At 40.1% G+C, this 24080-nt stretch overlaps 2 protein-coding genes across 10 annotated transcripts in view; one reads left to right on the top strand and one right to left on the bottom strand.

The window, feature by feature from the left end:
• Positions 1–6407: 6407 nt before the first annotated feature.
• b4galnt1b (beta-1,4-N-acetyl-galactosaminyl transferase 1b) lies at positions 6408–18597 on the top strand. Of its 2 annotated transcripts, none has more exons than XM_034223729.1 (12): positions 6408–6658; positions 8721–8822; positions 10402–10624; positions 10763–10939; positions 11613–11719; positions 12431–12468; positions 12553–12733; positions 13925–14017; positions 14143–14330; positions 15002–15142; positions 15270–15507; positions 16749–18597. In XM_034223729.1, exons 2-12 carry the CDS (start codon positions 8819–8821, stop codon positions 16964–16966), a joined length of 1608 nt encoding a protein of 535 aa, XP_034079620.1. In that variant the 5' UTR covers positions 6408–6658; positions 8721–8818; the 3' UTR covers positions 16967–18597. The 2 variants fall into 2 exon arrangements, with proteins under 2 accessions (XP_034079620.1, XP_034079621.1); XM_034223730.1 differs by having other exon boundaries at positions 6449–6658; positions 8762–8822.
• A 1739-nt stretch (positions 18598–20336) lies between these two features.
• Positions 20337–24080, bottom strand: part of arhgef25b (Rho guanine nucleotide exchange factor (GEF) 25b) — a 34485-nt gene continuing 30741 nt past the window's right edge. For 7 of the 8 annotated variants that reach the window (XM_034223722.1, XM_034223721.1, XM_034223720.1 and 4 more), the window contains 3 exons: positions 23347–23552; positions 22439–22579; positions 20337–21175 (listed from right to left, as the gene is read on the bottom strand). In XM_034223722.1, coding sequence (XP_034079613.1) covers positions 21089–21175; positions 22439–22579; positions 23347–23552 — 434 coding nt within the window. In that variant the 3' untranslated portion in view covers positions 20337–21088. The remainder of the gene's footprint in view (positions 21176–22438; positions 22580–23346; positions 23553–24080) is intronic. The other variant, XM_034223725.1, reaches the window with a different exon arrangement.

Consider the following 24080-nt stretch of genomic DNA (forward strand, 5'->3'; position numbering starts at 1 on the left):
GTGTGTGTGTGTGTGTGTGTGTGTGTGTGTGTGTGTGCTTATCTGCCCAAGGTTTAAAACATTTGGGACAGCACAGCAGTGAGAATGTTATGAGAACCAATCTGTTGTTTATACTAAACTCGAAGGAAGCTAGACTGGAACATTTTAAATAAATCAAAACACTTGCACATTAATTAAATACATTTGACATTTAGCTCGAGCTGGGTTCAATACTTTTCTTTATGGTATTTAAAATTGGGCTCGAGTAGAACCCCTGGATTTGGCTTGCAACACAAAGTGATACTGATCTCTGTAGGACTTGGAAGTGTCATGATTCAAAGTGCCTGTGAAAGAGAGGCTCTTGGAAAACAACACCTATTTTGTAACTGTAATTACTTATTTTAAAGAAATTGCAACATTATACTTTTAAAGAATTGCTCAATTAATTTAACACATTTATTATGCACACAATAAAAACTTCAACAAATATATTGATCCTGGCTTAACCAGCAACCTTTACTCTGTTGTTCATAAGCTCGGTTTCAGAAAACTTGTCAGTAGTTTAACAACTATTTTAATTTTAGTAATGTCTATGAAGACCAATTGGTTGATACTAGAAATAATTTGGAGCAGTTTAATAAAGAATGTTAAACTATTTTTAAAACTGTAATTGAACTTCAACTTATATTAATTACCTGATTCCAGTGGCCAGTTGGAACAGAATAATTAACACAGTTTCCATTTTGCTGCAACAGCGCAAAAGGTTTCAACAACAATTAGTATTATGTCTGAGTCTTGTTCTGCTTATCTGCTTTGTTTCGGAATGTGTTCAATACATTACGTTTTTATTCATTATTACTATACAATACATAGATTACGAATAAATGAAACAAATAATACAACATTGACCTACAAAAACAGATTTTGCAACCCTGATCTCCTCAGGCAAGTCTCTGAGGGTCTCGGGGCGCAGGACGGGCATAGGGTTTATACAAGGTCACAAAGATATCTTAACATACCAGCAATACCATTTAAGAATGGATTATTAAAGCAATATAATCTTATTTTCTTCTTACACCTAGCGCTCACCCTGAACAGTGTGCTTCTTGTTTACATTTTCCCCTGCACTCAGAGGCAGGACATAAAAACACTTTTTATTTTTCTCAGGTCATTTACTTTTGGTGAGATAATTAAAGTTTAGTTCATTTTACCCTGTCTATGGACTGATTCATTATTGTTACAAAACATACACAAGACGGCGGGACAAACCAATATAGACCCCCATACAAACAATCAGACAAACAAAACATGAACTCGTAATAAACACCAGCGCGACAGCAAAGCTCATCCAGCTCAATTTAGTCCGGATTTTAGAGATCTTAGAGGGGGTGGGGAATTATAGAAATGGAGCACCTACTCGCGCGTCCACCCTTGTACAAGTGATTTATCGGTGCCTGAAAGCCGTCCAAGAGCGATAACTAGCTTATCCTCTTGCGACAACCACTAGGCTATCTGTTTCTAGTGGCGCTGTGCCCCCCCGATCAGAGCCCACAGACTTTTCCCCTGCCCTTTCTCTCCAAACAACAGCTCAGTTGACTGTAGTCCGTACGACCAGCCTATATATACTTGCTATCGAGTTCACCTCAAGGTGAAACACAGTTTGCCTATGCTTGCTTGCCACTACACACCTCTGATCAATTAGCCTATAATTGTATGTATGCACTCCTGACCGCCACCTGCTCCAGAGAGCCGTAGCGCATCGGGTGATGCACGCACTTCGCGCTGGCCCGTCTAACCATGAGAAAAGCGGTCCTAAACAACGAGTGCTTTTAGACTGTCCCGTTTGAAGGACGGCGGTGCCGTGAGTTAAAGCCTATAGGCAATAAGCTGTGATTTTCTTCCTCTCAGCCTGCACTGCTCCAGCCCCACACACACACGGTGAGGTTTTACACACACACGCAAGACTGCAGCTGGAGCCGTGTTTTTACAGAGAGGTGATAGCAGTAAATATCTCTGGCTGCTTATTTTCAACTGCTATGTTTGGCCGCTAAGACCCTCAAAATCCGGCGATTTGTCCAATACAAATCTTTTACATTGCTTTCAATTCACACAGAAGCTCCACTTCACTGATGCCCTTTCTTTAAGGTATCTCTAAACATGAGCTGTGCATGCTTGTATGGCACTTCCGTCCCGAGCAGCATACACAGAGGAAATAAGCCAGGACTGAGTCCCCAGACACTGATCTCCTGGGTTTATCATCCCCAAATGTTCATTAACCAAAAGGAAACGCAGCCGATCAGTTTCACAGGTAATTTTAGGATACCGTCAATCACAGATTCTGGTAAGGCAATGTCCAAATGTAGATTTGAAAATCACACTTACCAGCTCTGTAGATTTATTGGCATCCTGCCGACAACGCCAATTTGTAGAGGAAACTTCTGTGTAGCTATGCAGTGGGAGTCACCGACTCAGGAAGGAGACACGGGAAGAGCAGTAGCTTTGATGTCAAACACATGATGGTTTATTTGGAGTTACGGCCGGAGGATTCACATCACAAGTCCAAGAGTCAGAGGTTCTGACTTCACGGTAGAGTTGCCACGTCAATTCTGAAGAACTCTACCTCAGACCCATGTATTTAGCTAGTTCAGAGAGCATCATCAACATGCTGCATAACAAGATAGAATGATAACACCTCTATCAGCTGACGCCAACAGGCAGGAACAGGGAGACAAAACACTGAGAGCACAGCAGCCAAGGTTACAGGTGCCTGTGCTCAGTCAGGACAGTTTGAACTGATACACTGGGTCAAAGTTATGGGCCTTGGAAAATATTTCCACAACACATAGCACCTCCAAGGCGCTAAAAATAAAACTTCAAACATCGCAAATAAACTGGTCAGACTACTGCTTGACCTTTCATCTAGAACCCACCTCACCTCTGCCCACTTTGACAACCTAGGATGGCTTAGAGTAGACGACAGAGTACAGCTACTTGCAATGGGCCTGGTCTACAAGATCCACTACACCTCTATGGTACCCATGTACATGTCAAAATTCTTCCCAAAGGTCAAGGAATACCATGATCATAACACCAGAGGGAGCTTCACAAATCATGTGAAACCCAGATTTGGCACAAAAAAGGGGGAATACACGTTTCGCAATTATGCCACATCAAGGTGGAACGCTCTTCCCACAACTGTAAAGGAAAGTAAAACTATACTTACCTTCAAAACCTCTCTTAAAGAGCACCTTCGGGGGAGAGCATTGCAAAACTGGCCCCGGTAATGGAACAAATCTCAACCTGTCGTTCAATGGACAGCTTCCCCCCCCCCCCCCCATCTATGTCTATACTCGCATTTTAGACTCTGTTACTAACTGTATATCTGTAGACTTGGTATGTCTTAAATGTCCGGTTAGGATGTATTAGAACGAAATCTAAAATGAAAATTGTAAACAAGCAATCTGTATCTAAAAAAACCACCTGTATGTAAATTGTAAATAAGCCATCTGTATGTCAAATATGTCTTAAATGACATGATGAATTGGAAATGGGGGACCCTGATGTAAACAAGACGAAAGTCTTTCTCTGGTCTGCATCCCCTTAACAATTGTATGTTTTGAGCTGTACTGTACTGTACCCAATATACAAGCTGTTAATAAACTTTTCAATCAATCAATCAATAACACGCAGACACGTTGCTTCACCATGAGCAGAAACCTTTATATATACAGTCTATGGCAGAAACACTGAAACTCGATCTTGTTAAGTTTCTCCATCGTTGTGTACAAACTGGATAAAACGCGGGCTTCTTGTTGTTGTTCAGGAGTTGATCTGTCTCTGCCCCCGCCTCGACGTAAGCGTGACATATGTGGTGCTTTTGCTCTGGCCGGACAATTTGTTGGTGCTTGAAACGAACCGGATTCCGGAGCTAAGAGGCTGCTCCGCTGCGGTGTGAAGAGGAAAACCCGGTGCTTTTCAAGCTCCAGCTCCGAACCGGCCCCGAAACACCGTTGGTGTGAATGAGGTATTTTACCTCATTCACACCGCGTTTTATCCAGCTTGTACACAACGATGGAGAAACTTAACAAGCAGCAGTGGTCCACTGAAGAGACCAGCTACCTACTGGGAATCTGGTCTTCCGAAGAGGTACAGAGGAAGCTGGAGCACAATCGGCCATTGTTGTTGTTGTCGGTGTCAGCTGTGAGGGGTTTCCGCGCGGTTTGGCTTTATGAAGCAGGCACGCAAACGGTTACGTCATGACGCAAACGATGACGCAATGACGCAGCACCAGTCGGACTCTGGGCGGTGTGAAAAGAGCCTCCGCTAAACCGAAGAACCGGTTCTGAACCTGAAAAGCTCTAGCACGGAGCTTGAACCGGAGTTGCGTTGGTGTGAATGAGGTGTATGTGTGAGGCTGCTCCGCTGCGGTGTGAAGAGGAAAACCCGGTGCTTTTCAAGCTCCAGCTCCGAACCGGCCCTGAAACACCGTTGGTGTGAATGAGGTATGAGGGGACAGCATTAGATCCTAGGAGGGGGGGCATGAAGAAAGACCTGCACCATCTTCATCCACGCTGGGCGTTGCTGTTACTTATCACTGGCTCAGTGTCAAATATCTTTACATATACATTTAATAGATGTTATTATTATCCACCTTTTTGTTTTATGTCCTTTTATTTAAAACATTCTTTGAGACTTCATCTTCTGGTTCAAATTTCAATAAATGTAATTTGTATAATCACTCTTTTGTCTTTATTCTACATGAAAATGTTAGAGATTACATTCAAATCTGTTGATTATTCATATCTTCCTCAGGCTAGGAATAGTAGTTTTTAATGCTAAATGTATATAATTTTCTCACAGGATATAGAATGAGACAACACAGTTTGTATCCATTGTGTATGAATGCTTCAGCTCTTCAGACCAACATAGTAAGATGTGAGCATGTTCCTAATTGTGTTGGTATGCAGCCTAGGTCTGGTCTGTTTCATAAAGCAAATCTGCCACTTTTATATTGTAGAATTTGTCAAATTAAAGCAGTCTTTAATTGTTTGTCCTAAACATAGCAACATATGCTTTTGAAATGTAACATGTCTTTGAAAAAAAAAAATAGTATACAGTTTATATTGTGCATCACCTTTAGCTTGAAAATACATAGATGTGTTTTTATTTTATCTATTAAATAAATAAATAGACAAACACTTTATCAATCCCAGATTGGGAAGTTAATTAACAGCAGCAGTGTGTTCATGTATTAAAATATTTAAAGTTGGAATAAAGTATAAACTACACAACACAAGTATAATGCACAGCAATCCATAAGAGAAGTCCGATATGTTCATGAAAACTCGTGGCCGAGTGGACTCCGGAGTTTGCTGCATGAGTTGCACTGTATGATCTGTGGTGTAGTGGGCTGTCACTCAAAAACTGAGTAGCCAATGAGGACACACCCCTGAAAGTCCCGCCCACCTGGGATGTTTGTGTCAAAATCTCAAACAAAAAATGAGGGAGCGCAAACGAGAAAAGCTGCAGCTAGAGCAAAAGTCTGATCATTGAGAAAGAAGAAACAAGAACTGCCAAGAAAAACCTATGTTAAAACAAAGAAAAAATACTTATAGTTTACATGATTACACAAATTATTTGTTTGCAATTTATAGTTTTATTTTTGAAATGTATTTTATTTTGCTTGACTCAGTTTTTTTTCCTTTTAAACTCATAGTTTTGCTTTATTCTGAGAAAGTGTTGCTTTATCTTTATGATACAAAACTAATCCCATAATAAATATGGAGCCAGGCTGTCAAAAACATGCACTCACACATACTCACACATTCCCACACATTATACCAGAAATACAAAGACAAACATTACATTACATTTCATTTAGCTGACGCTTTTATCCAAAGCGATTTACAATAAGTGCATTCGACCAAGAAGATACAAACTTGAAGAAAACAGAATCATATAAGTACATCAGGTTTCATAGAGCAAAACCATTTTAAGTGCTACTCAATGGCTTTAGATAAGTCAGTCTTTGTTATATATATATATATATATATATATATATATATATATATATATATATATATATATATATATATATATATATATATATATATATATATATATAAGTGCTTTGTTAGTATGTAAGTGCTTGGTTACTACTAGTATCTAAGTGCTTTTTATTTTGTTTGTTTATTCCATTTTATTGCTCGAATTGGAGTCGAAAGAGATGAGTTTTCAGTCAAACACACTAAACATAGGCCTTTATTCACGACACCCACACCCACATGTACACTATTGTTGAATTGTTGAGCTGGTCTACTTTTGGAACATATTTCCAAAATAGCATGCATGACTTTGCTGAGACTGTGCATGATTGTATACACAGTGTGTGGAGTGTGGTCGTGTATGTTGCGGTCACATGTCGGACCATGATGAAGCTGCTGCTCGCTGATTGACCGTGTTGAGGTGCGCCGCTCCGCCGCGCTGCTTCTGCTGCTGCTGCAGGGGAGCGTCCGTCCACAGCCTGTAGTGCTGCGATGTGCGGTCGCATTATTTATCTCCTGGCTGCTCCATTTTACCACATCTAATCACATTTTCCAGACCACAGAGATACACGTTCACAGGGACGACCTCCGTGCAGACTGGAGGAGAAACTAACACGTTGCGTCGTTGAACTGAGGTGAGCTCCATGTTCTCAGGATTTGACCGGAATAACGGTAATTGGCCTATATGGCTGTTTTCGACACGTTATTTTTGTCGGCATTTCCGTCTCGGTGACTGTTTCTATACAAGGCAAAAACATGAGAAGGAAAGAAAACCGTGAACAATTGCATGAAAGCAATGTGATCTGCGTTTTGGAGGAGATATGATTTAGCACACAAAGGAATGTAATCGAAAGACACATCAAGGAACCTTAAGTGCACGGTTTTTTCCCTGCCGTCGTATTCACGGTAAGGCAGGATAATAGGCCTGTCTGAAAGATCGTATGATATCATGCAGTAATTTATTAATGCAGGACAGATCATCGCATCACTTTGACATTTCTTCTTATATGTAAGAATGCAGGTCAATAAGGGGATGTTGATCATGCAGAATACAATGCGGTGATGTAATATTCAGAATCTGAATGTGGCAACACATCTGTCACGCGCGTTTTGGGAGGGACCCCCAGAGCTCTGAGCTCGAGCATGTCACAGCTGTCCTCAGAGGCTCGTTTTTAGGTTAATTAAAAGCAGCACTGCCACTAATGTACGTTTATTCTGATCGGCCTCTGGACATTTCCTCGTGACTTATATCATGGCTCACCTCCCTTGATCGTCCGGTTACCGAATGTTAAGGGTGTTTTCTTAACAGCCAGTCAGTCATCAGCTGTGCTAGTTAATGCCAGTAAGAGCTACATGTGCGTGGTTATATTTAGCTTCACAGAAAATAGATCAAGGTTAACGTTGAAAAAAAAACGATTGCTGATGATGCTTCTTTAATCATTCCCTCAAATGCTTCCTTTTATTCTATGGTTGAGTTTCTTTATGAATTGTATGGTCTGATTGTGATCATGTATATCTTCTTACACCAATCAGCATTTGAATGGTTTGTTTTAAGCACTCACTTATTACATTTTGCACATTTGAGGATTTACAGTATGTGAAGCATATTTGTGGATTTCTATGGTTTCAACTAATTATTTTTATTTCATGTTCATGTACAGTTCTCTGTTTAATGTGTTGGCTAAGATAATAAGACATCACTATACTGTAGCATGCAATGTATCTAGGCAAGAGAAGGAATCCTGAGTCTAATAGTCTGATTACATAGTGAATAATAGTACTCTATAATCCTATGCTATTGAATGAACATTTCCACTTTAAGACATCCTTTATAGAAATACATGAAAAGATCCACATGCAAATTGCTGCCTGAAGTACCACATGTCTAAATGTCACCCTTTTCCGAGTCGACCCGGTGAGAGAAGTGGCAGTAGTTAGTTAGTTTAATATAAGAAACTAGGTTATCCAAGGCCAACATGGTGTATCCTCCATCAACAATACAACAGGAAGAAACATTTTAAAAGGACTTGAAGATTAAACATTTCCTCTGAGGGATAAGAGCACAGGGCCACAGCAGCAGGCTGTTTGGCTTCTTCTTGTGATCATATCGTATTGATTTGACCTACAACAAACCTAAAACAGTCGACCCCCAAACCCTGCTGAATTTCCCCTGAGGGCTGAAGGACCACTCAACTAGCTAATGAAGCACCAGCCTGGGTTTCTAAGTGACTATGAAATTGCCTCATGCAGTTTTCATACAATGCTTACTTGTCAGTCCCATTATTGTCAACCGGATAACTCAGGAGAGAATTTCTTGAGATGTGCCACAAATGCCTTCCCTTCCACTATCTGTGATATCTATTTCTGTGTCTTTGCTTAGTCCTCCCAAAGACGATGTGAATGATAATAAAATGTGTGTGCCAGAGTGATTATGGGTGCAGGACTGTGGAGATTGGTCTGGCTAAGAATGAACTGATACAAACTTGGTGTTAAAAGGTCACTATGACCTCACATCTGTCCCCTTTCTGTGACAGGATATTTCAGGAGCACCATGAGGGAATTTCTTCAAATTGGCACAAGACTCAGTTATGAACTGATCAAGGTCACTGGGAGGTTTTTGGCCATAAGTCAAGAACGAATGGGCTACTGATGATTCGCTATACTGTATATTCTAATAATGTTTCCTTTTGTTTTCAGATGGGGAAGGTGCTAACTAATTTCTGTGACTATTTACATAGTTTCTGGAGATGCAGGTTCCTACGGAGGATGCCCTTTCACTGACTGGATAGAGGCTGATGGGTAAATATTCATATTTATTAAAACACACATGCTGGGCTGAAGGGAAGAGAAGTTAAGTAATAGGGCGGCTGTGGCTCAGTTCATAGAGTGCTGGACTTCGAATCAGGGGGTACCAAGTTCGAGTCCCACTGCAGTCAGCATGTCGTTGTGTCCCTGGGCAAGACACTTCACCACAAATTGCTCCTGTGGGGATTGTCCACAGTACTGAATACTAAGTAAGTCGCTTTGGATAAAAGTGTCTATCAAATGACATGTAATATACTAACTCTGTATATTATATTTTTGGTCCACAAATGGTGCTGTATACAAATTAAAATGTTTAAACACTTGTTTCAGGTGTTTACAGTAAGTTGTACCCTCAAACAGTTAACAAGAAATTGTCTCTGTGGAGTTTGCAAAGAGCAATTTAGGTCACGCATAGAGAAAGCATTATACAGGATCTTTCTGAGCTGCGATTGTCATTATGTTAATGTCCAGCAAAACACACCCACACACACACACACACACACACACACACACACACACACACACACACACCACACACACACACACACACACACACACACACACACACACACACACACACACACACACACACACACACAGGAAACACCCCCAGGGGATCTGACACACGAATAACCATGATGAACCATTTGAAATACATACAGAGCGGAAATATAATTTTTGTTCATCACATCTGGATCATATTAAAAAAGCACATTGTGTTCTGGTAAGTAAGCAGACACGGCCAGGGATAGAGGACCTTGTGAATGTAAATGTATTTTTTGTTTGTTTTAACTATCTATCACTATAAAATGTTAACTCTAGTGTACTGTAACGTATGCTAGCTGGCTAATCTTCATTTAGAAGCTAAATCATCAATCGATCTGATTGTTGGTTCTCGTTCTGACCGCACTTTAGATGCCAGAAGGTTTTATGACACCACAGAGCCACACTGATAGATACCAGCTAGTGCAGTGCTTTTGTTAATGCATGCTTCAAAATCCTTTTCCCATTCACCCCCAAGTGGCTCTATGAATCTATGAATGTAACCACACAGAATCTGAGGCATGCTCTGTGTTTCTGGAGCCAGAGCTGCACTGTTCCAGTCTGTCTGGCTTTCTTCAAACAGTATTAAAGATGGGGGACAAAATCAAGATTATTTGTTTGTTATCTCTTCCTGTTTCCCCACACAGTCTTTATGTGCTGAGATGACTTACTTTGGAAGATATCTACTTGATTTAAAATGACGCTACTTGCTTACTTACAACATTTTCTGCAACATTTAGCTTATTTCTTTTTTTTTACATTACTTGCACAATTGATCCTGCAACATAATCTTGCACTATTTTTTTTCTGTTTCTCCTTGCAATATTTTAGTTGTTTTTTAAATTTGTTTTATTGTTTTATGTCTTAGATATATTTATGTTGCATTGTTGGAGGAGCCTGGGACTTAAGATGTCTGTGCATATGACAATAAAGCCTTTGAATCTTTGGAGCCTCACATTACCTGAACTATAATAAAGTAGATATGTTTGTGTGCGCAGGAGGAATTTAAACATGCACATTTCTGCTTCAGGTTTCAGGATGCGCTCCCTGAGAAAGACGGTGTTGCTCGCTATCCTGGTGTCTGTGGTGCTGGTGCTGGCCCTCATTCATTCGTGGCCCACTCGGGCTTATACCACTGTGGATGTGTGGCAGCGATCGGGGTCAATTTTGGAGAGGCATCTAGAGGAGAGGCTCCCAGAACTAGACCACCGACTAGGCAACATCCCCTTTCACGTGAGGGACAATGTGGCAAGGTAATTCATTTTTTTCAATTCTATCTATCTATCTATCTATCTATCCTGTTATTTGTTCCTTATTCAAACTCCTGAGCACAACAGAGGTCAGCTAAACATGATTTCCTCACATGCATGTATCTCCAATGATCCATCCAGCTTGTTGGCACGTAACGGATGCATATGTGAGGGTGAGAGTGGAGGAGTGAACCTGCCCTTCGCCCAGCTCTTGTTCCCGCGGGTGTCGGCTCACCCGCTGCACACCGCCTTCGAAGCCTCTGACCTGGAGGAGATGAAGAGGAGACGGGCCAAAGAGTACAAGAGTTTCCAGAAGAGGTAATCAGAGATGTCAAATATTGTTGATGAACAAGCAGGATAATGATGGAGAATCATCTTATTGGGGTAGTTATTGCGAGCAGTATTTCAGAAAGAAAGCAACCTACTCAAAATGTTCTCTTTCTACTTAACTAGTAGTTTGGTATCATTACAATCTGTATAATTAAGCTTTTCAAAGAGGGGTGTGTTCATATACCATTATATTTTTGTTAGTGTCTGTTTGCCGTATTTCTTGATTCATGACGTGATACAAAGAGATATAAAAGAAACCTCCCGGTAAAAATATTTGACTCTAATATGCCCACAAAAGGAAACAACTATTTTGAACCTGGCTTTAGCCATTGTTCAGATATCTGTACGGAAAAAGTATGAAAATGAGTACATATTTAATAGGCTGTTGACTCATTGCATATTTAAACATAAAATCTTGTTATGTTATTGTCTTAAATGTAATTAAACTAACCAGGGAAGGTGTCATAGTAATGTATTTTAGTTATTTCAACAGAGAATAATCCCAAGTTGTTCAGAAGCTGCTATTGAATTCTCTCTTCACTGTGTTTTCGTAGAGCAAACAACACTCACTGCATTTTGAGCGTAGTTGTTCCATGCTTGCTCATGTTAGTTGTGTGTGTGCTGCAGGGAGCATCCTGGTGATGATCTTTTCTCCCCTTAGGTCTCAGACACCTGCAGATGTTCTCATTATTGCAGAGGCTAACAATCCCTTACAGTATCCAACGCAGGGGGTGGAGCTTCGTCCCCTAAGAACAATTATCATCCCAGGTAAGACTTCAGACAGACCTGAGAGTGGGACACACATTTGAACATGACTATTTGGTCAACTAGATTGCTGTTCAACAGTTAAAACAGATGGTTTTAGATTAGATTATTTAAAGGTCCCCCACTACACTCTTTTTCAACAATATAGTATAGGTCTCAGAAATATACAAAACATGTCTCTGAAGCATCCCATAAACCCCTCTGTTTCAACCCTGTTTCAAAAGTGCTGATTCTGATTCTAAATTCTAATGAACTGAAAATGTGATCAGCTCATTTTCGTAAAAGTTTTTATATAAATGGATCAGGACAAAAAGAAAGAGAATCTTATTTCCTGAAACTTTCCAAATCACTTAACACAGAGGGAACACACATTGATGTACAAAAGACAGGAACAAGTGGATTTAGCATAATAGGTGACCTTTAATTGAGGCATTGGTCACTAAGCTACTACAGCTAAACATATCTAAACCTGGAGATGGCTCATGTGTGACTTATACTGTACCAGTGCTGTGTGCAAAAATAGATTGGATATGGATTCCACTTATCTGCATAACATAAGAAGCATCGTTAACAGGTTTAGCACAAATAGAACAGTTCGTTTTTAGTATTAGGAAACACACAGAGCCTATTTTAAATTCTGCTGACAGTTTGTGCATTTAGTGTCTTAAAGGCTGTAGTAACATAGCCTGTCAATTTTTATTATAATGCTTTCAGGCTTGGCCTTACACGACCTTCCCCGAGACCACTACTCGGTAGGTATTTCTATTTTTACTTTGACATACTTTAGATATCTGCTTTGCTTTTAATCCACTCACCATTTTTCCATCTCGCTGCAGATAAACTTCACTGCCATGCTCGGAACGCTAAATGTGGCAGCAGAGGTGGACGGGGTGAAAATCAAAGGTGATAGCGAGATGCATATGACTCTGTCCAGCAGCCTGCTGCCAAACCTGAACCGACAACTGCAGTTTGTCACCTACACAAACACACTGTTCAACCCCAGCACGGCAGACACAGGTGAGAACAAACGTTCAGTATTTCAGTGCTTTTTTCCCCGCAATATTTGCCTTAACCTCCTTTTAGACTATTGCTTCGCATATGTAAAAGCTCCCCAAAACAACCTTTTAGATGATTAGAAGACTTGATATTCTCTTGTCAGTACATGTCAGCTAGTTGGCTTAGCTTAGCATCAACAAGATGTTCCAACAAGAACCCTTAAATCCTCCACTGCCCTGCTTCAGAAATTCCAAGGGTATCACACAAGAGATCTCCCCATGGATGTTAGAACAGCAAACTCCCATGAAATGTTTAAAAGCAAATTAAAAACCTATATTTTTTAATATGGCTTTTAATTTGGGTTAACTTTCAATTCTCACTGGAATCAGTCCATGTTTTACTGTATTTTTTCTGTTTTGCTTTTATTTTACACTTAATTTAATTTATTTTTATTTTAACCTATTTGAATTTCTTATCAGCTTTAGTTCAAGAGAATTTCATTAGGATCACAGTAGATGTTTTATCTTGTTCTGAATTTATTTTAATATTGTTGTTATTTTTTCTTTAATAAAGCACTTTGGGCTGCTTTGTGCATGAAAGGTGCCATACAAATAACATTTATTATTATTATCAAGACTGAAAAGAGGGGGGGGAAGCTTGCCTTACTTTGTCCAAATCTCTATATCTATGGTTGTAAGGTAACAAAATCTCACAAATGAACATGTTGAAAATCCTTACAAAGTGACCAGAAAGCAATGTTATCTTCTAACTCTCAGCCAAAAAGCCAATGAGCATATTTCCCATGATGTCCCACTATTGATTAAAAGGTCAAATATAGATTTAAAGGAATAAAGGGGAGTTTGGACACAGTGTTTCTTCAGTAGGACAGAATGGACATACTACACACTGGCTCTAGAGATGGCCTTTCAGGTTTTAGGTTTCCTGAAGGCCACCTTAATATCTGGGATTAAACGTTGACCCTGACCATCAAATCAGGAGGCAGACTTATATAATAATACAGCCTGTTTGTGTTAATAGAGATTCACCAATGGTCACCAGGGACAAAGCCTGAGGACATGCTGGACCAAAGTGGATAATTAAATGCATTCAGCATTTTGAATGAACAGCCCTACTCCATTAACAAATGCAGAGCGGTTCGCCCCAGAAAGATCCTATCACACAAATGAAATGTGTTTTTGTTGTGTCTATTAGTTCAGTTGGAGACGGAGGGGCATCAAGCCAGCTTCAGTATCAAGATTCAACACGGGGTGACTCCCAAACTGTATAACACAGGATCCAAAGGAGGTAAAACACAACGCCTTTATCGAACCACTGAATAATAAGCCTTACAGTAATAACATATCTTCATTTACTAAAAAATAAAAAAGCTAAATTTCCTCTAACGATTGTTTCATCTTCCTTCTCTGCAGAGTACAACGTCAGTGCCCTTGTTACCATAGCTACGAAGACTTTCCTGCGGTATGAAAAGCTTCAAAATCTCATCGACAGCGTGAGGAGATACTATCCTACCGTCACCATAGTGATCGCTGATGACAGCGAAAACCCCCAAACAATTTCTGGGCCTTACATCGAACATTACATCATGCCTTTTGGAAAGGTAGGGAGACTCATAGTGAAGGCTTGTAACCATGGATGTGTAACCCTTGTCCTGCGCTAAGGACATATGGGGGATTTGAATTAGTAGCCATCAATCACATTAGATGTGCATATGACAAATGTGACAAAGAAATGGGAAAAAAGGGTGTGAGAAGGATTTTGTTTATTTACATTTCTGAATATCTTTCTGAGCTCCTATATTAGCTAACTCACAGACACTCATTTAGGACAGAATTGTTCTATTGAAACCCAATAACATGTTATTTTATCGGCTTCCAACAGGGACATTGCTGCTGTATTATGTATTTTATGCAATGGATTAATATCTTCAAGAATCAAGAAAAGATTCCCCTAGAATTTAGTTTACAGAAGAATACTGTGTGTAAAACCAACTGGCACTTTAAAGTGTCAACTTTATCTGACCCTAACAAAATACAATAATCAATGCTGCTTATCATTGTCATAAGGTTACTGTTTCATAATAGTGTAAAATAACTAGTATTTAAAGGGTTACATTTAGAAAATTACAATTTGGATGGAAGTTATATAAATAATTTAACTCAGTAATAAGGTCAAATTATATTAATATATAACTCTCCTTCAAGGAGCAACTTTTTAAAAAAGTGTTCACTGATCCTTTTTGGTATTCACGCTCTGCGTCGTGTGCCACAGGGTTGGTTTGCTGGACGAAACCTGGCCGTCTCTCAGGTGACCACGAAGTACGTGCTGTGGGTGGACGACGACTTCATCTTCACATCCAACACCAAGCTGGAGAAACTGGTGGACGTCTTAGAGAGAACCACTCTGGATCTGGTGAGAAAACAAAAAGCTTTTGTTTAAAATGACTGTGGCAGCAGGCTTGTGTTCCTGATTCAGTGACATCAATGTGTGTGTGTGTGTGTGTGTGTGTGTGTGTGTGTTCGTGTTTGTGTGTGTCCAGGTGGGCGGTGCAGTGCGGGAGGCCACAGGTTACACTGCCACCTATAGACAGACCATCTCCATTGAGTCAGGGGAGGAGGATGGAGACTGTTTACACTTGAGGAGAGGGTTTCATCACGTCATCCAAGGCTTCCCTAACTGCGTGGTGACTGACGGGGTCATTAACTTCTTCCTGGCCCGCACCGACAAAGTGCAGCAGGTCGGTTTCGACCCGCGTCTCGCCAGGGTCGCTCACCTGGGTGAGTACAGGGGAAGAATAATGTTCATATCAAACAGTGAAGAGTGTTATTTGACTATTCAAATGTACAATAACATTGTTGTAATGGCAATTTCGTTCCAATATCCTATATCCTTTTTGCCATTACTTTCACAGGAGAATGGGTGATCCAGACTGAGTACAGTTTAGAATGATGTTTATTGATCGTTTATATTACCAATTAATCACTGAGTGAATGGTTGTATCTTGAGCATCTGCCGGGCTGGTTGAATCGGTATGCTCTTCCTCCTGTGTCCTCGCTCTTCCGGTCCCCTACTGTATGACCCTTTTTATACACCCGCAATACTATTTTGAACACCAAGTGTTCAAAATAGTATTGCACTATAAATATAAATTAAATAAACTGACATGCCAACAACACCCATACAATGGCTCCTACAACAGTCATTTATCAGAGCAGGGTGTGAAAAAAGAAGTATCAATGTGCTGGCCCTTATTTCCATTTGTTTGCAGCTAATCTGGGGCCATATTTTCCATTAAAAACACATTTAAAAAATCAAGTAAAGGAATGCTGTAAACATCTGCAAACATGTTAAATGTGTGGTTTAACTTGTGCATACTCAAGCAACCCAGCAAGGGTTAGTTACGTACAGTGGTGTGAAATCAAGACAATCTGAATGTGAACTTGGCGCACACAAGAAACAAAGGGAGAGCCTGCAGTACCGTTCTGATTAAAGATAAATTATCGAATTAACTGTTGCAAAGAAATTAAAGTGTGAAATGTTTAATCCGCTCAAGTCAACATCTCTAAATCAGTACTCTGCTATAATTTAATTAAACGAAATGCATTAAATACAATTGAATTACATTTGTATTTAGTCCTCTAATATACCGTTTTCCACTTCTCCCTTATTAACGTTTGAGGATGTTGAAATAAAGTAAACATACTTACATTGCATTATATGATTGTACTGCATAATAAGGAATAGATGTTAAAAGCCAAATATGCCATTATGCAAATATCACAATGATGTATTACCATGATCCTTGCAAAAAAAAGTGCTTTTTATTGCGTGATGATTATTGCTATAAACCTTATATATGTGTTACTATACGTATTAGAAAATACAGTGATAAGCAGGTAATAATGCACTATGGATTGAGCATCATATAAAGTGTTAGGGATAATTCAATTAGGCAGAATCAAATGAGTTGAATGTTTTAAATGCATGTGGCTGAATCATTTCTGTTTTCTTTTCTCAGAGTTTTTCATCGATGGCCTGGGATCTCTCCACGTGGGCTCTTGTGATGATGTCATTGTCAATCATGCCACCAAAATCAAACTTCCCTGGACGAGCCAATCAGAGAGCGACAAGACTTACGCCAAGTTTCGCTACCCGCCGGCCTCCTCTGACGCCACACACACGAAAAACGGCCTGCTGTTCTTCAAGAACCGATTTCAGTGTTTGACTCATAATTAGTGTCTCTGTTCTTCAGCCTGAGGGCTCCTCTGCTCTTCATGAGTTGCCAAAGAAGTTCTCCTCCCCCGCCACGCCCCGACAGACAAGATTTAGACACACTTTTGGTTTGCTTTTTACTTGACAACCTTTATTAGAGGTGTCAGGATTCAACATAGAGAAACAGTCAGTGCTAAAATATCCTCATCCACAGTATATATTAAAGACACAGATATCAAAGGCTGTCTCGACAGTCACCTGTAGAAACAAACGTAATCATCTTGTTTTCCCAGACTCAGTTCATCATCTTATTTAATTTGATTTGGCTTTACATTCTCGAGCTGTTCCGACACAGAGACCGAGCTTTGGGGAAACCTGACAGGTAACAAATTCCCAGACGGAATCCCTTCATTGTCATTCTAGGCTAATGAGCAGAGCAGAACTACGTGTCCTCCTTCAATTTGCACTATCATCAAAAAAAAGACTGAGCTTGAGAAAAGCAATAGACGTTTGAGGATGACAGCAAAGGGACACTTGCCAGAAAGTGACAATCCTGTAGACACAGCACATACTGTAGGTATCCTTTCCACCAACGCCACATGAAGAATGCATTCAGAACTTCTCCGCCTGTGGTTTCTGCGCTCTGTCACTGACGGGTCCTGCCAAAGGTTGGGCTGCTGGCTTGCGGGTGTTTTTACCTCATTGTGTTATAGTTTTGCTAACCCCCCTTTACCCAGAATCCTATGTGTCATTTGTGAGCGATTCATTGCGTCTGAGGAGGAGAAACTTTCAGTCCCATCACCTATGGTGTCAGCTGATCTGCGAGCAGCCTTCTGTTGTGTTGTTTTGTCTTCTGCTGTCTGACACTCTCGACTAACATCTAAAGAAGAGGAGCGCTTCTGTCCGATGCACGTTGCTGAACGGCAAAGAAAGGAAATGCATCTTTACACGCTGCCTACAAGAAAAAGTGCATGTTTATTTTTTCTTATTATAAGTGAAGAAAAGAGAAAAAAACAGCACATTGAGACAGAATTAATCAGCGTTTGGTGATAAATTAACATCTTGAAAGTATGTAGTCGGAGCATGAAAGTGAGACAAAGTCAAGGCGAGACGGAGAAGCTTGAAAATCCTGTTTTTATACTGACTCTTTGGAGAGTTACTGTTTGCCTCATGCCTGAAGGGATGTTGTTTTATACCATGGCCTTTAGATGGTGCCCTAGTATCACCGTATTGTTTCATAAGACCAATTTGTTTCGAAAAGTTATTTGTTATTAACAAAGAGGTGCCAGAGAATTATGCCTGATGTTTTTTTTTATCTGAAGATGAATATTTTAAAACAATTTTGATTGATATTTATTTATTATTGATTTTTGTTTCTGAAGTTAGCTGTGTGTATGGGGAATCAAAGTGAAACTTCATCAGTGACAGTATTATTAAAGGTTTTTGTGTAATTGTGTGTTCAAAGATTTGTAATTGTCGGCAGATCTATAGCTGAGCTGAAAGCATTTTTTTGTGTGATATTAATTGTGTGAACACAGAAATGTAACTTGCCTGCTTCACCCAAAAAACACTGGTTGATTTGTCTGGTCACGCCATTATGAGCATTTTTAAATTGATTTCAACTGTTGACATATTAAAATGTCTGTGGAAACGCCTCTTTTATTGCCCTAAATTATGTTAAGGGGTTGAGATGGGGGTCTACATTAAAGTCATAGGTTCGCTAAGGCATCCTTGTCCATCTCCAAATGTAGACACTTATTACTAAACCAAAACAAAAGCATTGATTGTTGTATTCCTGCCATCACCGTTCATCCTCTAATTGTTGGACTGGGACATATTTACAGGACTCAGTTAATATTCTACGTTTGTGATTTAAGTAAAAAGTAATATAGTGTGTGTCTAACAGCTATACAGCAGTTGGCTCCTGCATCGTTTAGTCCTTCGTTTATATATTTGTTCATCACAGTCATTATTTTGTGAATATTTTTATAGAAAAGAGGAAGACAACTAAAGCAGAGGAAGCCGCTAAAGGGTCAGTAAAAAATAAGAACAGGGTCAACGTTTAAATGTTGGTTGTTGTGAGGGAAACATCTGAAAACACTGAGCCCAAATGGTGCTACTTGATACCTTTATACATACAGTTGTTTGATACACAAGGATAGATGCCTCACAGGCAGAGGATATGGGACCCAATGAGGTGAGGCGAAATGACTGAAACAAGTGGCAAACATCCCCAAAGAAATACATTCAAAACAATCAAAAACAAAGGTTTGGAGGCCACTTACATCTCTGTGCCCTGCCCATTGTCCAGCCATGGTCCGTCTCTATGTTGACCCACTGTATAATATAAAACACATTTAAATGATATGAGAATTTAAGAAAAGAGGACGGAACATGAGTCGTGCACAGAAGAGAGCAGACAAGACGGAGGTGTTAAGAAAGGCAGTGTGCATGTGAAGCACTTACACTGCTCCAAAGCACAGTGTGAAGACTGAGCCTTTGGGACGTGAGGTGTCATACAGTCAGACCACCAACCGCCACCGTGTGACCATAACACTTTGTTTGTCATCACAACTGTCATTTCAACTGTCAAACAAACATTCATGATATAAAAGAGGATGATGATGATAGATTAAAGAGTAACTCATTTATAGAAAAAAGCATGAGCATCTTCAATCTCTCCACTAGAGGACGCTTTAGCAACAGTTTGCTGTTCTTAATCTGATAATGTGCAAATCTTTGATTATACCTTGTATGTTGGAATAAAGAGTCCTTTGTAAAAAAAAGAATTGGAAATTCAAAAAATAGATCAGCAGGCTCTAATCTCTATGTGATTACTCTTTTTAAATACAAATCATGGCTTCCTGCAGAATATTCCACAACAGTCACATCGCAGTAGAATTCATTTCCCCCAAAATGCATTTTCATGCATCCTGAACCAGAGCCTCTATTTGAGGCAATCTCTTATTGAAAAGTCAATAATAATAAAAAAAACATAACATAACCAGACAGAGAAAAAAGAGACCATAAAACGATGCAGAATGATTACAAAGAAATGCAAAACAACACAAGACACAAAATGTTGCACGACTACAACACATTTTTAGACGGCTACCAAGAGAACCAAGAGATGCACAATGACCACACAGCGAAATGTAATTACAAAAAAAACATAAAAGATGCAAAACAACCGAATATATAAGAGAAGTTACTTCAAAATACGTACCACAGTCTGGGGGTCTTGCTCCCATGTGCTGACAGAGGGTTGGGGGTCCTCTAACATGTCTGAGCCCAGGGGCCAGTGGTCTCATTGTCTCAGTCATCCATGACTGTGTGACAAAGTGTTACTCTGAAATATCTTAACGTTTTTATAAAAATGATGGTGACAACAGCATTTCTCTTTCATCCCCTGTGTGTTGGGACAGTACAGAGGATCTTTATTGATACGATCCCACATGAGATTATTTACATTCATGATGACAGTGACAGGTGAGCACCTCTGTTTTATCTTTGTTCCCCTTTTCCTCTTTCTGCTCGATTAGGACGGGTGCTTTGTGTAAGTTTGCAAATGTGTTTCGTTCAGATAACAGTTTAACAATGGCAGGGTTAAAATAGCCCACCAACGGGGAAAAAACAGCTATTTGCTAATCTGCAGGGAACCACAGGGATACAGACCTGATTCAGACCCCCGAGTGAAACCAGTCTCTCAGTCACTTCAGGATGCAGAGTATGACAGAGTGAAGGGTTTTAAACTCTCAGGGGGAATTTTGTGGAATTGGTCCCTTGTGAAAATATTACAATGAAATCCACCCATTAATTTTCAATGGAAAAAGTTAGAAATGTCTACATATACAATATGAAATACAGTCTCTGTAATGCTTCAAAACCATATTTTAACATCTCATCTGTTATCATCGCCTGTGCATGTGTGTCCATGCAGAGTAAATACACGATCACACCAACGTGTTATAGAAGAAGAAATCCAGGATAGCCAAAACCATGGTGGAGAAGAAAAATCGGAGAGTAATTGGGGATCAAATATGAGGAAGAGAAACAGTGAGACAAGCGTGAATCCAACGATGCTGCCTCAGCCGAGGGGCTCCTGCTCCAGAAAGGTGAAGTGAGTCTATGTGTCACCGCAGGTCATCACTGCTCGCTCTCTGTCAGCTGACCCAGGTTGTTTGGTTGAGCACCCTCATTTAATGTAGCTGCCTGGACCCTGGCAGTCACACCCTGAGAGAAAACAAACAACCAATTAAACAGCAGTTGCATTTTATTGTGCATATTCTTTGTTAAAATGTGTGACACATTAGGATGGAAACCTGGCTTATAAGTGACCCTATCACATTACATCTAGCAATTGAATTGGTTTGTAGAAAAATATTGATTATTGCAGCTTATAAAAGATGTATAAGTTATACAAATGACTATTTTTGTGCTTCTCAAATGCTAATATAATACTAGTGGTTCACTAGACGAACTTCCAAGGTTTTGCTTGAATATAATTTGCACAGAAATACAATTTTGGAGTTGTCACATCCATATGGGTGGTTGTAGAATAGGCTTAATGAGAAACCTGTCTTTAAACTTGCTCTTAGAGCAGGATGGAAACAGCCTGAACACAAAGAGGACAAGAGCCAGATAAGCAATATGTGATCAAACCATTTCCTCCTCCTGCTGGAAGTCTGACTGAATAAGATAAAACAGCAGGTCAGTCAGTTTTCCATAAAGTGTATGACTGAATGACATTGGCTTAAGATTAGATGGACCTGGTTTGTAAAACCTTGCAGAAACAACAACAGGATATTTGACAAAGGCAACCGGAGAGTAATTTCCCCTCATCATTAGTGATTTATTTTATTTATTTAATCGTTTATTTGGCAGGGACAATGCACAGTGATGAACACTTACAACATAAAAAATGTGTCAAGAGTAACAGTGCCAGATTTAGCTTTGAGCTCATTTCCATCCGCAGTCCCTCACATAAAACATTTAAGAAGTTTACATTTTACAAACAAAATACATGATATGCAAAAGGTGCAAAAGAGCAAGAGCAGCATACACAAGTATTTATGACATGGTAATACAATATAGCAGCAACGACATGTAAAGTGCAAGAGCAGATACAAGTGCTACAAAAAGTGCAAGAGGAGATACCCCTGTGTTAAAGTGCATTTAGCGGTGATTGCACGGATGTTTGTTTCTCAACCATTCTTTGAGGTGACCTTTGAAGCTATTGAGAGTGGGACAATCCTGTAACTCAGTTGGGAGGCTATTCCACAATGAGCTGCCTTTAATGGAGAGGACATTTTGTCCAAAAGTGGTCCGTCTACGGTGGACTTCACAGTCTCCTCTGGTTTCTGACCTAGTGCAGCGTCCAGTGTGTTTTCTGTGGATGAATTCCCCTGATCATGACAAACTGCCTTATGCCGCTGACATAGACAAATCAGCTCTATCTGGTCCAAACCTTTGTGTTCTGTGGATTATAAAGTGTACCTGCATGCTGTGCTGGCTGCAGGGTGTCAGGCCATTGAACGTCCCATGGTCGAGGCTCACCTCTGTGCACAAACTGAGCTGCTGGTGGGAGCGAAGAGGAGGGAGAGCTGATCGATGGGTTGAAGCACAGGGACTAGAAAACTTAAGAGAGAATCAGAAATCAGAAAGAAAGTGGATGGCAGAGGAGGAGAAATGTATTAAAGGCTCTAGGGCAGGGGTGTCAAACTCAAGGCCCCTGCAAGCTCTTGCCGGCAGGAATTTGGCCCGCGACTTCATTTTATGTCTTACGAGCTTGCAAAGAATATAATGAGTTTATTATACAGTTACATGCCACTTTACAGAAGCACGTTGTCCATAAACTACATTGGACACAATGCATCTCATTTTGTGACATGCGCACTGAAGAGACTTGCAATTATTTGCCCTAGACTTCTGCTTCAGACGTAGTTAGTTATGAAGTTATTAACCTATTCGATAATAATCCAATGAGGCAATAATGTAATATAATACATTATTTGATATATATTATATATTCATATAGTCTTAAAGTTACAACCAGCCCTTTGAGTTCAACCATAATGCGAATGTGATCCGTGATGAAATTGAGTTTGACACCCCTGCTCTAGGGTGTGAAAAGTGAGATTTAATGTCTTTTTCAATGTATCCTCATACAATGGTTCATACGTTATCTGAAAAGTTTTTCATGCGGTATCCTGTGAAAGTCCACAACAGTGTAATTAAAACTGAGCATTAATACAGGTATTATCAGACAGACTGCGTGAGGAAATAATGTGTTTTTAACAATTTAAGCATGTAAACATCTTTTGTATGTATGAACCTGAAGATGAGTATGATATGTCCCCTTTAATGTACATAAATGCTCCAGGGAAGCGTAGCAGCACACTCACCACCTTGGAGGCCGGGCTGTGGTGGGGGCGGTGCAGAGAGGGCAGGGAGGTGTTGTGGGTCAGCAGGCAGGGCAGCCGCCGGCGGTCCATGGACGCAGAGGAGTGAGGTCGCAGGCCGGGGGCTGAAGCAGTCGGAGACCTCATGTTCCTGCCGAGGCTGTTCGACTTGCTCTCCCTGCGCTGGTACTCGATTGGAGACTGAAGGGCTGCAGGAAGAGATGTCACATTAAAGGTCTCCTATTATACTGTTTTTAGGCATATATTATAGGTCTCAGATATGTACAAATATGTGTGTTAAGTGTTATGCTCAAAATACCAAACAGATCACGCATTCTAGCCCTGCCTCATACCCCTCTAATTCAGCCTTGTTAGAGAAGGGCTGATTCTGGGTCTAAAGCTTTAAAAAAAAAAAAAAGAAGGGGGGGTGGGAGCTCATGCAGGAGAATTCTACCCAGATACTCAGCTAAATGCTGCCGTGATCAAACGCCATATCGTGTTCAAAACCACATCAAGGATTATTTCTGAAACAGTATGGAGCTCAAATGCTTCTTCTCTTGCAGGTTTACCACAAGGTGAGTTCCTTTTTATATTTCCTGCTTTTTTACACATACTCTCTCCAGTACAGGTTAGCTCTGAGTGTTAGCATGCTCGCTAATGTAAACAAAGACCATATTACTTCCAAAACACGTCGGGCATTGTTTCTAATAGCGACGTTTCTGATCCGTGGGTGTAAA

This window comes from Gymnodraco acuticeps, unplaced genomic scaffold, assembly GCF_902827175.1.
Source record: "Gymnodraco acuticeps unplaced genomic scaffold, fGymAcu1.1, whole genome shotgun sequence".
NCBI classification, from domain to species: domain Eukaryota; kingdom Metazoa; phylum Chordata; class Actinopteri; order Perciformes; family Bathydraconidae; genus Gymnodraco; species Gymnodraco acuticeps.